This window comes from Canis aureus, chromosome 16 (genome assembly GCF_053574225.1).
Source record: "Canis aureus isolate CA01 chromosome 16, VMU_Caureus_v.1.0, whole genome shotgun sequence".
Taxonomy (NCBI): domain Eukaryota; kingdom Metazoa; phylum Chordata; class Mammalia; order Carnivora; family Canidae; genus Canis; species Canis aureus.
In genome coordinates this window covers 3,670,222-3,682,947 of record NC_135626.1, presented here as the reverse complement: position 1 = coordinate 3,682,947, position 12,726 = coordinate 3,670,222, and the positions used below count along the sequence as shown (strand labels likewise).

General features: G+C 41.6%; 1 protein-coding gene across 1 annotated transcript in view; it reads right to left on the bottom strand.

Moving 5' to 3' along the window:
- Positions 1-10,218, bottom strand: part of PBX3 (PBX homeobox 3) — a 231,105-nt gene extending 220,887 nt beyond the window's left edge. Inside the window, exon 1 of the mRNA XM_077850693.1 lies at positions 10,104-10,218. Within this exon, the coding sequence (XP_077706819.1) occupies positions 10,104-10,195 (92 nt within the window). The 5' untranslated portion in view covers positions 10,196-10,218. The remainder of the gene's footprint in view (positions 1-10,103) is intronic.
- Between the last annotated feature and the right edge of the window lie 2,508 nt (positions 10,219-12,726).

Genomic DNA, 12,726 nt, shown 5'->3' with positions numbered 1-12,726 from the left:
GCACATGTTCCAAGATCTCTTGTGCCTCTGCCAGTTTCTCATGTACATTGTTGCCTTGTCTGTTCAGCAATCTGAGCCACGTGGTTTGGTGCCTTCTATAATAGAATAGAACCTCCCTAAGTACCTGAATCCATCTTTGCTCTTTTTAAGGCAGTGATTATTAAAAAAAAAAGAAAGAAAAAAAAGTCAAGGGAAATGGAAGTTACTCTTGGTGAGTGTACATTCATGTAAAGTTAACAGTGATGGGACACCTGGGTGGCTCAGCGGTTGGGCACCCGCCTTCGGCTCCGGTCATGTGGTCCGGGAACGGTATGGAGTCTTGCATCAGGCTCCCTGCAAGGAGCCCGCTCCTCCCTCTGCCTATATCTCTGCCTCTCTGTCTGTGTCTCTCATGAATAAATAAATCTTAAAAAGGGCAGCCCAGGTGGCGCAGCGGTTTAGCAATGCCTTCAGCCCAGGGCGTGATCCTGGAGACCTGGGATAGAGTCCACATGGGGCTCCCTGCATGGAGCCTACTTCTCTGTGTCTCTGCCTCTTTCTCTCTGTGTGTCTTTCATAAATAAATAAATAAATCTTTAAAAAAAAAACAAACCGTGACAAGTAGAGGTTTTCTCATACCCATCCTTTTCCATAGGTTCATATTAATATCACCATTGCCTCTCTCATCAATGTGGTGATCATCAGAGCAGATGCCATTATCAAACACTCTCTTAGAGTGGGACACTGTGCTCTGTGTTCCCCTTATTTCATCTTATTTCAGCCAGAGCAGCACTATCTAGGTCAGGTTATTATTAAGCAAGGAAACAGAATGAAAGAGGGTAACGAACTGACACAAGACCACAAAGCCAGTAAGTGCTGGACCTTGGATTCAAATTTTGATCTGTGTGGCTGGCTGCGAAGCCCACCCTATAAAACATTGCAATATATATATATATATTTAAGGCATATATATAACATTGCTATATATATATATATATATATATTTAAGGCATATATATATATATGTTTTTTAATCAAGATTACTAAGTAAAAACCACAAAGCCTTAACAGGTGAACTGCAAATTAATGAAAATAAGTAATCAATACTTAATAAAAGAGGATAAACAACTCTTTTAGAGGAATCTGGGTCTCATGCCAATGGAGGAGAGAAATGAAGACCAAAGCCTAGCCAGGCCATTCTTCATGGCCACCTAGGACTTTGCCTTGCTGCCTGCCTTTCCTACCTAACCATGCCTACCTTACCTTTGCTGATCTTCATCTTCTCTAAACTCTCAGAACATATTGCCTAAAATGTGTAATTTGCTACCCTACCAAATAGTCTTGTGTTGTTTGCTCTCAGTTCTCCTGTTTTCTCATCTAGATCATAAGCATGTTAAGGACAAGGTATTTCAAGGTATGACTATAAGATGATTGATTTGACTTAAAGAAACCAAAACAACAAAACTTGGACGTCTAAGAAAGATGTCACTTTGGAGAAACTGACTAGATACTTACTCCCAAACATATCATTGCTCCATTCACTATAGAAATGACTCTTTAGAAGTGGTCTTTACAATTGCTAGCACATGTGAAATGTGACAAATCTTCATCTCCTGAGGATGTCTTTGAGCAACCGAAGAATCAGTGGGATAACAGTGCACCCTTTTATAATGAGGTCCTTAAATATTTATCAATATACATAATTTCTGGAATGTTTGATAGAAAGCCCCAAATCTCTGTCCTTTCATCCCTCATAGCACCTGGTACAATACAGTTGAATGCACAGTAGGCACTCGAACCTGACACTGTCAGTTGCTTGCCCACTTCCTTCCATGCTGATATAACTGTGATTTTATTCCAGTTGCAATGTGTTCAGTCTCAGTTAAGGACTAAGTCAACTATGAACATCCTATCCCCTGCTTGCTAAGCTTGTCAAGGCACAGGGACGACGGGATGATTTTTCTGATAAACATAAGGGCAGACACGGCTCTTCTCTCCTTCCTTCTGCCTCTTTCCTCCTTTGAATGTGATTCTGACTTGGGGCATAGTGGCAGCCACCTTGTGATAATGAGGGAACAATATGAGTTTGGTGGTTTATCTCTGTGATCTCTCGCCTCCAAACCCATAATCCCAGTCTAATCATGAGAAAAACATTAAACAAATTTCAATTGAGGGATGTTTTGCAAAATATCTGACTAGTACTCCTCTCAAGATCACAAAAACAAAGAATATCTGATAAACCATCATAACCAAGAAGACTCTAACTAGATAAAATGACTAAAAGTGATATCCTGGATTGGATTCTGGAACAGAAAAAGGGCAGTAGGTAACAACTAAGGAAATCTGGGTAAACTACAGACTTCAGTTAATAACAATGTATCGCTATCATTTCATTAATTGTAACAAATGCACCATATTAACAGAAGATGTTAATAATAGGGAAACAAGGTAGGAGGTATTAGAGAATTCTGTACTACTCCTTTCTCTGTAAATTTTCCAAAATAAAACATTTATTAAAAACAAAAATAAACATGGTAAGTGGAGCAGAAAGACAGGAAAAGCCTAGGTGCCTGCAGACATTGTTGACTATCTGAACAAAACCAATAATTGCTTACTGCCAGGTTTCTAGTTATGTGAGAAAATTTAATTCCTATTTTTAAATTTCTATTGGTTTGGGTTTCCTGTTACTTGCAGCAAAGCTGATCTAGCACTATAATTACATAAAGGAATGGTGGTTAGAAGAATAGCCTACCATAGTGCCTGGTACATAGTAGGAGCCCCTACAGGTTGGGGTATGTACAGGTTGGAAGATGTTATATAATAAAAGAAAAAAATTGCCTGATCTTTGCCCTGGGTTCCTAGGAGGTAACTTCTAAGACCTTTGCCATTTCCCAAGTGAGAGGAATGTCTCTGTTGTTCATGAGCCCCTTGGATCACATCTGAGTTTGTGCTAACAAGACTTAGGATATGGACTGATGACCAGAAAGACCAATTATGCAATTAGAGGGTTGGGGTTTTGAGCCACTTCATTCTCCCAGGATCGCAAAGCAGCTGGACATTGAGTTCAATTATGTAGGCAATGAACCAACCAATCATGCCTAGGTGATGAAATCCTAATAAAAACTCTGGACATCAAAGCTCAGTGAAGCTTCCTTGAGGGGAATACATTGATGCACCAGAAAAATTATGTGCTCTCACAACATGGGGAGAGAGCCTGGAAGCTCCGCATTTGGTACCCACTAAAAACCTTGACCTATGTGTCTCTTCATTTGACTGGTTCTGATTTATATCCTTTGTAATAAAACTATAATCATTTCAGAGTTCTTTGTCATTTAGTGAATTATTGAACCTGAGGGGATCATGGGAATACCAAGTTTGCAGCCAGTTGAGTAGCAGTGCAGGTGGTCTGGGGACCCTTGAACTTTGGCCGCCATCTGAAATAAGGGCAGTCTTATTGGGCTCTGCATTAATTATCTGTTGCTAAGTAATAAATCAGCCCAAAACTTGTTGGCTTAAAACAACAAACATTTATTATCTTAGACTAAGTTTCTCTGTGTTAGGAATTTGGATGCAGCTTAGCTGGGTGCCGCTGGTTTAGAGTCTCTCATGAGGTGAAGGTGACAGCCGGATTTGTAGTCACTTCAAGGCTCATTAGGGGGAAGATCCACTTCCTCGCTCACATGGCTGTTGGCAGGTCTGAGGTGCTCAATGACTACTGGCCAGAGACATTGGTTCCTTGACCCATGGTCCCCTTTGAGGGACAGCTCACAATATAGCAGCTGGCTCTGAAAAGAGTGAGAAAGCCAGAGAGCAAAGCAAGATGGAGAGCAAGCAAGATGCAGGGTCAGTCTCTTTGTGACCTAATCTCCTAAGTGACATTCTAACACTTTTGCTGTGTTCTCTATTAGAAGCAAGCTATTAGATACAACCCACACTCCAGGGGAGAGGATTACACAGAACATGAATATCAGGAGATAAGGGTCACTGGAACTGTTATGGACTAAATATTTGCACCTCCCCCCAAATTCATACATTGAAGCCATAACCTTCGATGTGATAGCATTAGGAGGTGTATCTTTGGGGGAGGCTAATTAGGTTTCAGTTAGATCATGAAAATGGAGACCCCATAATAGGATTCGTGTTCTTATAAAAGGAGGAAAAGACACCAGTGTGTCTCTGCCATATGTGAATAGAGTGAGAAGGCAGTCCTCTACAAGCCGAGTAGAACTTACCAGAACTGACCATACTCACACCTTGAACTCAGACTTCCCAGCCTCCAGAACTAGGAGAAATAAATGTCTGTTATTTAAACCATTCAGTTTATGGTATTTTGTTATAGCAGCCCAACCTAAGACAGGCATCTTGCATGTGGAGGTAGAAGGTCCATATAGGCAAAGATAAGCATCATCTTAAAAGCAGCCTAATGTATCCTCCAAATTTAATTCTCAATGACAGATTAAATCATGGCGTGATGTCATCATCGTCCCTACTGCACTACATTTTCTGGCCTACCTTTTGGTTATGCTGTTCCTTTAGTGGAAATGCATGCCCAAATCTCTCTCTCTCTCTCTTTTTTTTTTTTTTTTTAAGATTTTATTTATTTGACAGAGAGTGAGCAAGAGAGAGCACGTGAGCAGGGGCAGAGGGAGAGAGAGAAGCAGACTCCCTGCTGAGCAGGGAGCCCAATGTGGGGCCCAGCCCTAGGACCCCAGGATCATAACCTGAGCCGAAGGCAGACACTTAACCAACTGAGCTACGCAGGTGCCCCTACATGCACAAATCTTACGTATCTTCAAAAATGCTGTTCGATTTCTTTCACATATTGTGTCTTACTGATCCTCAAAAATAACTCAAATATTTTAAGACAAGTAATATTAACCCTATTTTATAGATAAGGTTCAGAAAACAATAGCTGCTTACACTTACTGAGCACTTTGTGGCAGCCCCATACCAATGGTTCCTCATACTTCATCTAGTTAAACCTTCATGACAGTGTGTGTTGGACATTAACCTCCCCACTCATAGTTGGAGAAACAGAGACCGAAAGATGTCAAAGAACTCAGGATGCCTGGGTGGCTCAGTGATTGAGTGTCTGCCTTCAGCTCAGGGCATGATCCCTGGTCAGGGGCACTTATAAATGTTACCTTTTTTAAAAATTGTGATTAAATATGCATAACTTATCAGTTTAACCACTTTTAAGTGTTTGGTTCAGTGGTATTAAGCACCTTGGTATGCAACCATCTCCCCAAACTGAAACTCTGTCCCCATTAAATACCAACCCCCTAACTTCTTCCCCCAGTCCCTGGAAACCACCATTCTATTTTCTGTCTCTATGAATTTGACAGCTCTGGGTACCTCATATTTGTAGAATCACACAGCATTTGTCCTTTTTTGTCTGGCTTATTTCACTTAGCATAACATCTTGAAGTTTTGACCATACTCTAGCATATGTCAGAATCACTTTCATTTTCAAGGCTGAATAGTATTCCCTCGTATGTATGTACCATGTTTGTTTCTTCATTCATCCATTGATGGACACTTGGGGTGCTTCTACATCTTAGCAATGGGTGTCCAAGTGTTTCGATTCTTGCTTTCAGTGGCTTCAGGTATGTATCCTGAAGTAGAATCACTGCATCATATAGTAATTCTATGTTTAATTTTTTAAGGAACTGTTTTCCATAGAGACTGTACCATTTTACATTCCAAACAACAGTACATAGGGGTAAATATGTACCATTAATTTGTTTGTTTGTTTGTTTGTTTGTTTGTTTAGGAGGGGGCGCCTGGATATGAACTGGGGACCTCTTGATGTACAGTAATATGTACCTTTTAACATGACTTCTAGAAATGTATCTTATATACTCTGTTCCTTGAAGAAAAGATCTTTTGACATTTAACACCTGAGCAACACCTTACATATAATTGAAGCTTGGGAAATATTTTGTTAAATAAATGAACAAAGAGGGTATCAAAAAATCACTATCTTGAAACAAGGAATCTGCTTGTATTTGAAACATACTAAAAAACTTCAGATAGGGCAGCCCCGGTGGCACAGCGGTTTGGCATCGCCTGCAGCCTGGGGTGTGATCCTGGAGACCTGGGATCAAGTCCCCGGTGTGGGACTCCCTGCATGGAGCCTGCTTCTCCCTCTGCCTGTGTCTCTGCTTCTCTCTGTGTGTCTATGAATAAATAAGTAAAATATTTTTTTTTAAAAAAGTGGGGGGGAACCCTGGGTGGCTCAGCAGTTTAGCGTCTGCCTTTGGCCCAGGGCGTGATCCTGGAGTCCCAGGATCGAGTCCCACGTCGGGCTCCCTGCATGGAGCCTGCTTCTCCCTCTGCCTGTGTCTCTACCTCTCTCTCTCTATGTCTATCATGAATAAATAAATAAAATCTTTAAAAAAAAATAAAAAATAAAAAATAAAAATAAATAAAAAACTTCAGATAAGAGCCAAATAGCTTCTGAAGGGTGTGCCTAGAGAGACTTTCTGAAACTGGTACATAAATCCAGAGTTTCATTTCTTAAAAACAAGTGGTACCACAGTATATTTCTTTTTCTCTCACCAGGTTCTTGTCAACACTAGGTTCATCTCCTAGTCCTGTTTCTTTTCTAGGCTCACAATAAAACTGATTTAAAGTAAAAGTTTCTTTAAGAATTATGCTCCAATATGCTGATCTGAAAATAAATTTTCCAAAATTATTTTTTTTTTACCCATAAGTGAGCCATCAAAGATTTTCTGGTGAAATCATCTTCTCAGAACTTATACACAGGTTATAAACTTGCTTCTGTCAGAAGCAACTAGACAATATTTTTGATTATCATCCATTTTGAAAGTCTAGGTCAGATTTTAATGCAGAAGCAATTAAAATGGACTCATAAGCCCTTTTATTTTATTATTATAAGTAATAACTTTGTATTATGGGGAAAGTACTGTTCAAGTGTATATTTAAGATTTTAGTTTTTAGGGACCCTGGGTGGCACAGCGGTTTAGCACCTGCCTTTGGCCCAGGGCGCGATCCTGGAGACCCGGGATTTAATCCCACATCGGGCTCCCGGTGCATGGAGCCTGCTTCTCCCTCTGCCTGTGTCTCTGCCTCTCTCTCTCTGTGACTATCATAAATAAATAAAAAAAAAAAAGATTTTATTTTTTAGTGCAGCCCAGGTGACTCAGCGGTTTAGTGCTGCCTTCAGCCCAGGGCCTGATCCTGGAGACCGGGCATTGAGTCCCACGTTGGGCTCCCTGCATGAAGCCTGCTTCTCCCTCTCTCTCTCTCTCTCTCTCTCTCTCTCTCTCTCTGTCTCATGAATAAATAAATAAAATATTTATTTAAAAAGATTTTATTTTTTAGAAACGAGTTCATGGATTATTTTCCTTATACTGTTTTTCCTACTATATTATTGATCATTAGTACAATAAGGTGGAAAGAAGAGAGGAAGTGAAGTAAGTAAATGATGCTTCACCAAACCCTATGATAGACATACAATAGAGGAGGTTAGATATTTGCCTCAGATGATATTTTATAATCCTTGGGAATTTTGGACAACTCTGATTATTCAGGGCAGTAAAAATCATGTCTTAGTTGCCTAGCATAAGACCTCACTTCCTCTTGAAACTCACACCTGCCCCCATGAGTCTCCAAACCCACATTTCCAAGTACCAACCCTCCTGGCCTTAGCTTATTAGACCAGGGGTGAACACTTGACCAGAGCTAAACCAATCAGCCTCTTTTCTGGGGGCTTGCCCTTGTACCTGGAAGACCCCGATTTGTTTGCTGGCTACTCGAGTTGGGACATAACCTCCAGACCTCTTGGTCAGTCATGTTTAGTCAACAGCATGGGGAGAAGTGAGAAAACCACTTGTAAACAGAACATTAGGGGAAAGAAGAAAGAGTGTGGCTGGGAAGGGGTGGCGGTTGGAAGGAAGGTGGGCAGGAGCTGGACACCTACAGGGTTCTGAAGGCTTTCCAATTTCTGGCTCTCATAGTGTTTGGGAGTCATTAAAGAGCCCTATAGTCTTGACTGGATCCCAGCAGATGGTTTAATTTTGAATTGTGTGTACATCTACATCAGGATAACGGAAGAGGGTTAAGCTCCAAGATGGAGCAGGGTGATGAGGGAGGTCCTAGGGAATCTGGCTGGGAAGAACAGGGGAAAGGCAGAGGCAGAGACACTGAGGAGAGCTGGAGGTTTGAAGAGAGGAGGATGACTTTGGTTGTGCACATGGAGCCTGTGGAGCCTGCAGAATGACCAGGGGGGACATGCAATGGGCACTTGTAGTTCTAAAGCTCAGGAGAGTGGTGTGCACCAGAAGGACAGGTTTAGGAATTACTAACATCTCAATGGTATTCGCAGTCATGACAGTTTACAAGATCACAAAGGGAGATTGTGAGCCACGAGAAAAAATGAAGGTCCATGACACAGCACCAATAATTTAGGGACAGATGGAGAACAAAGGAGCCCAACAGGATGCTTTGTGTTGAGAGAGAGAGAGAGAGAGAGAGTAGGAAAGCACAGCAGCATAGAAACCAAGAGTGTTTTAAGGAGAGAGAAGTCAATAGATTGGACTGAGTAGAGGTCTAGGAGGTGTCCACTGGATTTAATGATGTGAGCATTGGCACCATAATGAGAATGTCTTAGAGGAGTTGGGGGTGCGGCAGAAGCTTGATGGAGTCAGAGGAATGAACGGTGGGTAAGCTGCAGACGTGGGATGTGGGGGGAAGGTGGTTAGTCAGCCCTTTGGAGAAATTCAGCTGTCAGGTAGAGGCGAGAAAGAACAGGAACTAGAGGGCAACGTGGGGTTTGGGACTTTTAGGGGATCTGAAAGAGATTGGAAAATGTTTAAATGCCTCACAGGTAGGAGCTTGTAGTAGGAGAAATGGAGACGTGGACCCCAATGGATAAAGCTCTGAGAACATAGAGTATGAGGTTCATGTCCAGGGTGATGCTGCCCTTGGTAGTGATTCCTAAGGGGAAAAAAAGGAAGAAAGCAGGAGGGAGCAGAGGGGGAAGCTGAGCTTTGGTGAAGAACTAATGACAAGTCTTGGTGGACCCCATGGGAACTGGAATGGCTCTACAGAGTTGTTCTGAGTTAGGTCAAAAGACCTGGGCCTTTATATTCTGGCACCCATCAGTCACAGGATGCCAGCTTCCCTGCCAGGGAAGGGCATGACCTTGAGTGAGGTGGCTCTCCATAGCTGAGGCAATTCCTAAAGGGACCTGACAGCTGAAGACTCCCTCTAGGTGGCACTCCCCACAAACAGGGTAACAAACCCTTCAGTGAGGAGGGATGGGATGGGAGTACACAACACAGGATCCCTCACATTTCTCTCTTTTACCAAAAATACAAACTTGAAGTTCCTTGGTCCCATATTCAACTCCATCCATTGTCTGGCCTCTGCCCTCCACTCCAGGCTTCTCACCCACCTTATAGTTCAGTCCTACTCCTCACTCTGATCCCTCTGTACCTTTCCGCTCCTTAGTCTGACATGATTCTATTTATCTGGTTCTTCCTTTAGAATCTATCTCAGATGTCGCTTTTCTAGGAAATATTTCCCTGATTCTCCCAGATAAGAGTAAATCTCTTCCTTCTCTCTCCTACCTTGTGTATATTTCTCTTTTTTGCATTTCATTACCCTGTGTTGTCCATTATCTCTTTCCCTGATTAGGCTATGAGCTCTCTGAGTGCAGGGACATTGTATGAATGATTTCAATCTCCCTGGCCCTGTGTGTTGGGCATAGAGGAGGCACTGAGTTACCATTAGTTAAATGAATATGTGAATTAATTTATGAATAGATGAATAAATGAATCAATTGACAGAACTTGGGCTCAGTGTGCTGACTAATCTGAAGGCTAGTGCCAAGGAGGGTCAGCAGCCATATGAACAATAATGTCCAATGGGCATGGTGAGTCCTAGTCCAGCCTATCTTTTTTTTTTGAGAGAGAGAGACCACGAGTGGGGGTAGAAGTGGGGGAAGAGAGGAGAGAGAAAGAGAGAGAAACTCCTAAGCAGGCTCCACGCCCACTAAGGGCTCGATCCCATGACCCTGAGACCATGACCTGAGTCAAAATTAAGAGTCAGATGCTTAGCTTGCTGAGCCACCCAGGTACCCCCCTGGTCCAACCCACCTTGAATCAACAGCCAAGAGGTCTTCTTTGGTAGGTGGGGGCAATAGGATTTCTGGGAAGCAGTGATCCACAAAAGGAAACAGCATTTTCATTCTGAGAAGGAATGGGAAGGGGCTTGGTAGGGATAGGGAAATATACTATGTCAATGGAAATAAGACTTCAGCTATTGGCTGTGAGTACAAAGATAGGTTATGACCACATAGAACCTTGGAGTCATGTGGGCTGGCAGGGCTGGAAGTGTGGGGCCGAGGTCAGAGTCTCAGACTAAGGGTATAATCTGGTACCAGTGGGTTTGGAAAAGGGAGATGACAGCAGGAGGAAAAGGAGGAGGTCCAGGGTTCCCCCAAGCCCACTGCATGCTGAGCTCAAGAAGACAAATCCTAGATTCATCAGATCTTGTTGGGTCTGGGGCAGGGTGCTTCTGAGCCTGCTTGGAGTGGGCTCATTACATGGTCTGGCAGGTTCTTCCTTCTCTACTTCCCTCCACAAGTACTTGTTTTCTTCAAGTATTTTCTTATTTAATCCCCACACTACCTTTTAACAGTGATATCCTTTTTATTTAATAAACACAGATATAGAACTGACCATGTGCCAGACACTGTTCTTAGCACTTTACAAATATTAATGGATTTGATGTTTGTAATGGCACCATAAAGTCGATAGGTACTTTTATCCTGTTTTACAGTTGAGGAAATGGAAACATGGGGATTGAAGTTACATAGCTAGCAGGTAAATGATAGTTTGTATTTTATACAACAGAGGAGTTCATTCATTCATTCATTCATCAAGTAGTTATAGATAGCTTTCCTTGGATAAGGCCCTGCCCCAGGCTGTAGAGTACAGTGCCAAATAAGGCAGGGGAAATCCCAGCTTTCAGGATGCTCCCAGTTTGTGTCCTGCGTTCTATTCTGCTAAAGCTTGTGATTGCAGGTGTTCTTCATGGATGCTTCCTAATCACTTGTGTAGAAATTCTTCATTTTCGGGCTCCTGGGTGACTCAGTTGGTTAAGTGTCTGTCTTTGGCTCAGGTCATGACCTCAGGGTCCTGGGATCAAGTCTCATGTCAGGCTCTCTGCTCAGCAGGGAGTCTGCTTCTCCCTCTCACTCTCTCACTTTGGCCTCCCTCTCTCTCAAATAAATAAAAAAAAAATTTTTTTTTTTTTAAAGAAATTCTTCATCTTTAAGCCACCTTAAGGAGAGAGATGTCATCCTCAAGCTCTCTCATCTGCTTCTCTGGCAAATACTTGGCTTGTCTCTACCCAACTCTCCTCCAGTAGGAAGAAAGCACAACTCTATCCCTAGAAGTGAGTGGAATATTTATTTGGCTTCCAGCTGTATCTTCTTGCCTTTGTCCTATGGTTGCCTTCACCTGGTTTGTGGTCTTCAACAATTCATCTTTGCCATCACTTTGACAACAGCAACTCTGAAGACAGCTTCTTCGACTGCCTCCAGCCCTCCAGGCACCTACTAGGTGCCTCCATAGCTCACAACACATTTTGTGAATGCTGAGGACATTGTGTCACTTAATTCTCACAACAATTCTATGAGAAAGATCTTATCATCTCCATACTGTAGATAAGAAAAATGAGGCTCAACAAAATTAAAGAACTTGCTCAAGATCACCCAGTTATCACATAGCAGAGCTGGGATTTGAACCTGTATCTGACTCTGAAGACCAAGCCGGGTTTTTCTTTTTTCTGTTCTCTTTATTTTATTGCATTAGAAATTTATTTCCTTCACATATACAGAATATAAAACCTATCTTCACGATGAATTATGTCTCTCTGCTCTCATTTTTTCGCACAAAAATTAATGACCACTTCCTGAAAAAAACTGAAATAAATCCAGAAGCCCACACCCTTAGCCAAGGCACTACACCGCTGCTACTTAAGCTTTTGTTTCTAGAATCCTCAGATATTCAACATATATTCCACAATTATGCAGTTGCTTACGGGTCTTCAGTTGTTTCATGTATGAATTTCTTGTTTGCTCAGCTTGATTTTTATCCCCTGTGATCCACACAGTAAATACATAATAAATGTTTGTTGAATGAATGGATTTTACATGTATCTTGCTGAAATATACACAGTTCCGTTTGATTCACTAGAGTGGCATACCCGAACAAGAAATAATTTTTCTTAATGTGTCCCTTATAAATTGAACCTGACCATATTTGATTAATTTCACATCATACATTTTTATTGCACCAATCACTCTGGTATCAGGTCATATTTATTTTAAAAACAGATTCACAAAGGGTGCTAGGCTGGAGTGACAGTATAAATATGTTAATAATAAAAATAATACTAAAGATATTTTACTGGAAACTCTCACATGCTAATGATGAGTAAGTGCATTCTACAGAAATATGTTTGATTTACAATGCAATTAATTTCAAAAAGATTCAGATTCTATATCATATCTCCTATACTTAGATAATGAAAACCAAAAATGAATATTCTGGCCATAAAATCAGAGAAACAAAAATCACCCTAAAGACCTTTAGCATTTTAGTTTGGACAATAGCCCAATCACTGAAAATGGTACCATTGTCAGATCAAATGTGTCCAGATTAGGAAGATCCCCCTGGGTAGCCACAGTGATTTTCTACTCCTCAGACCATT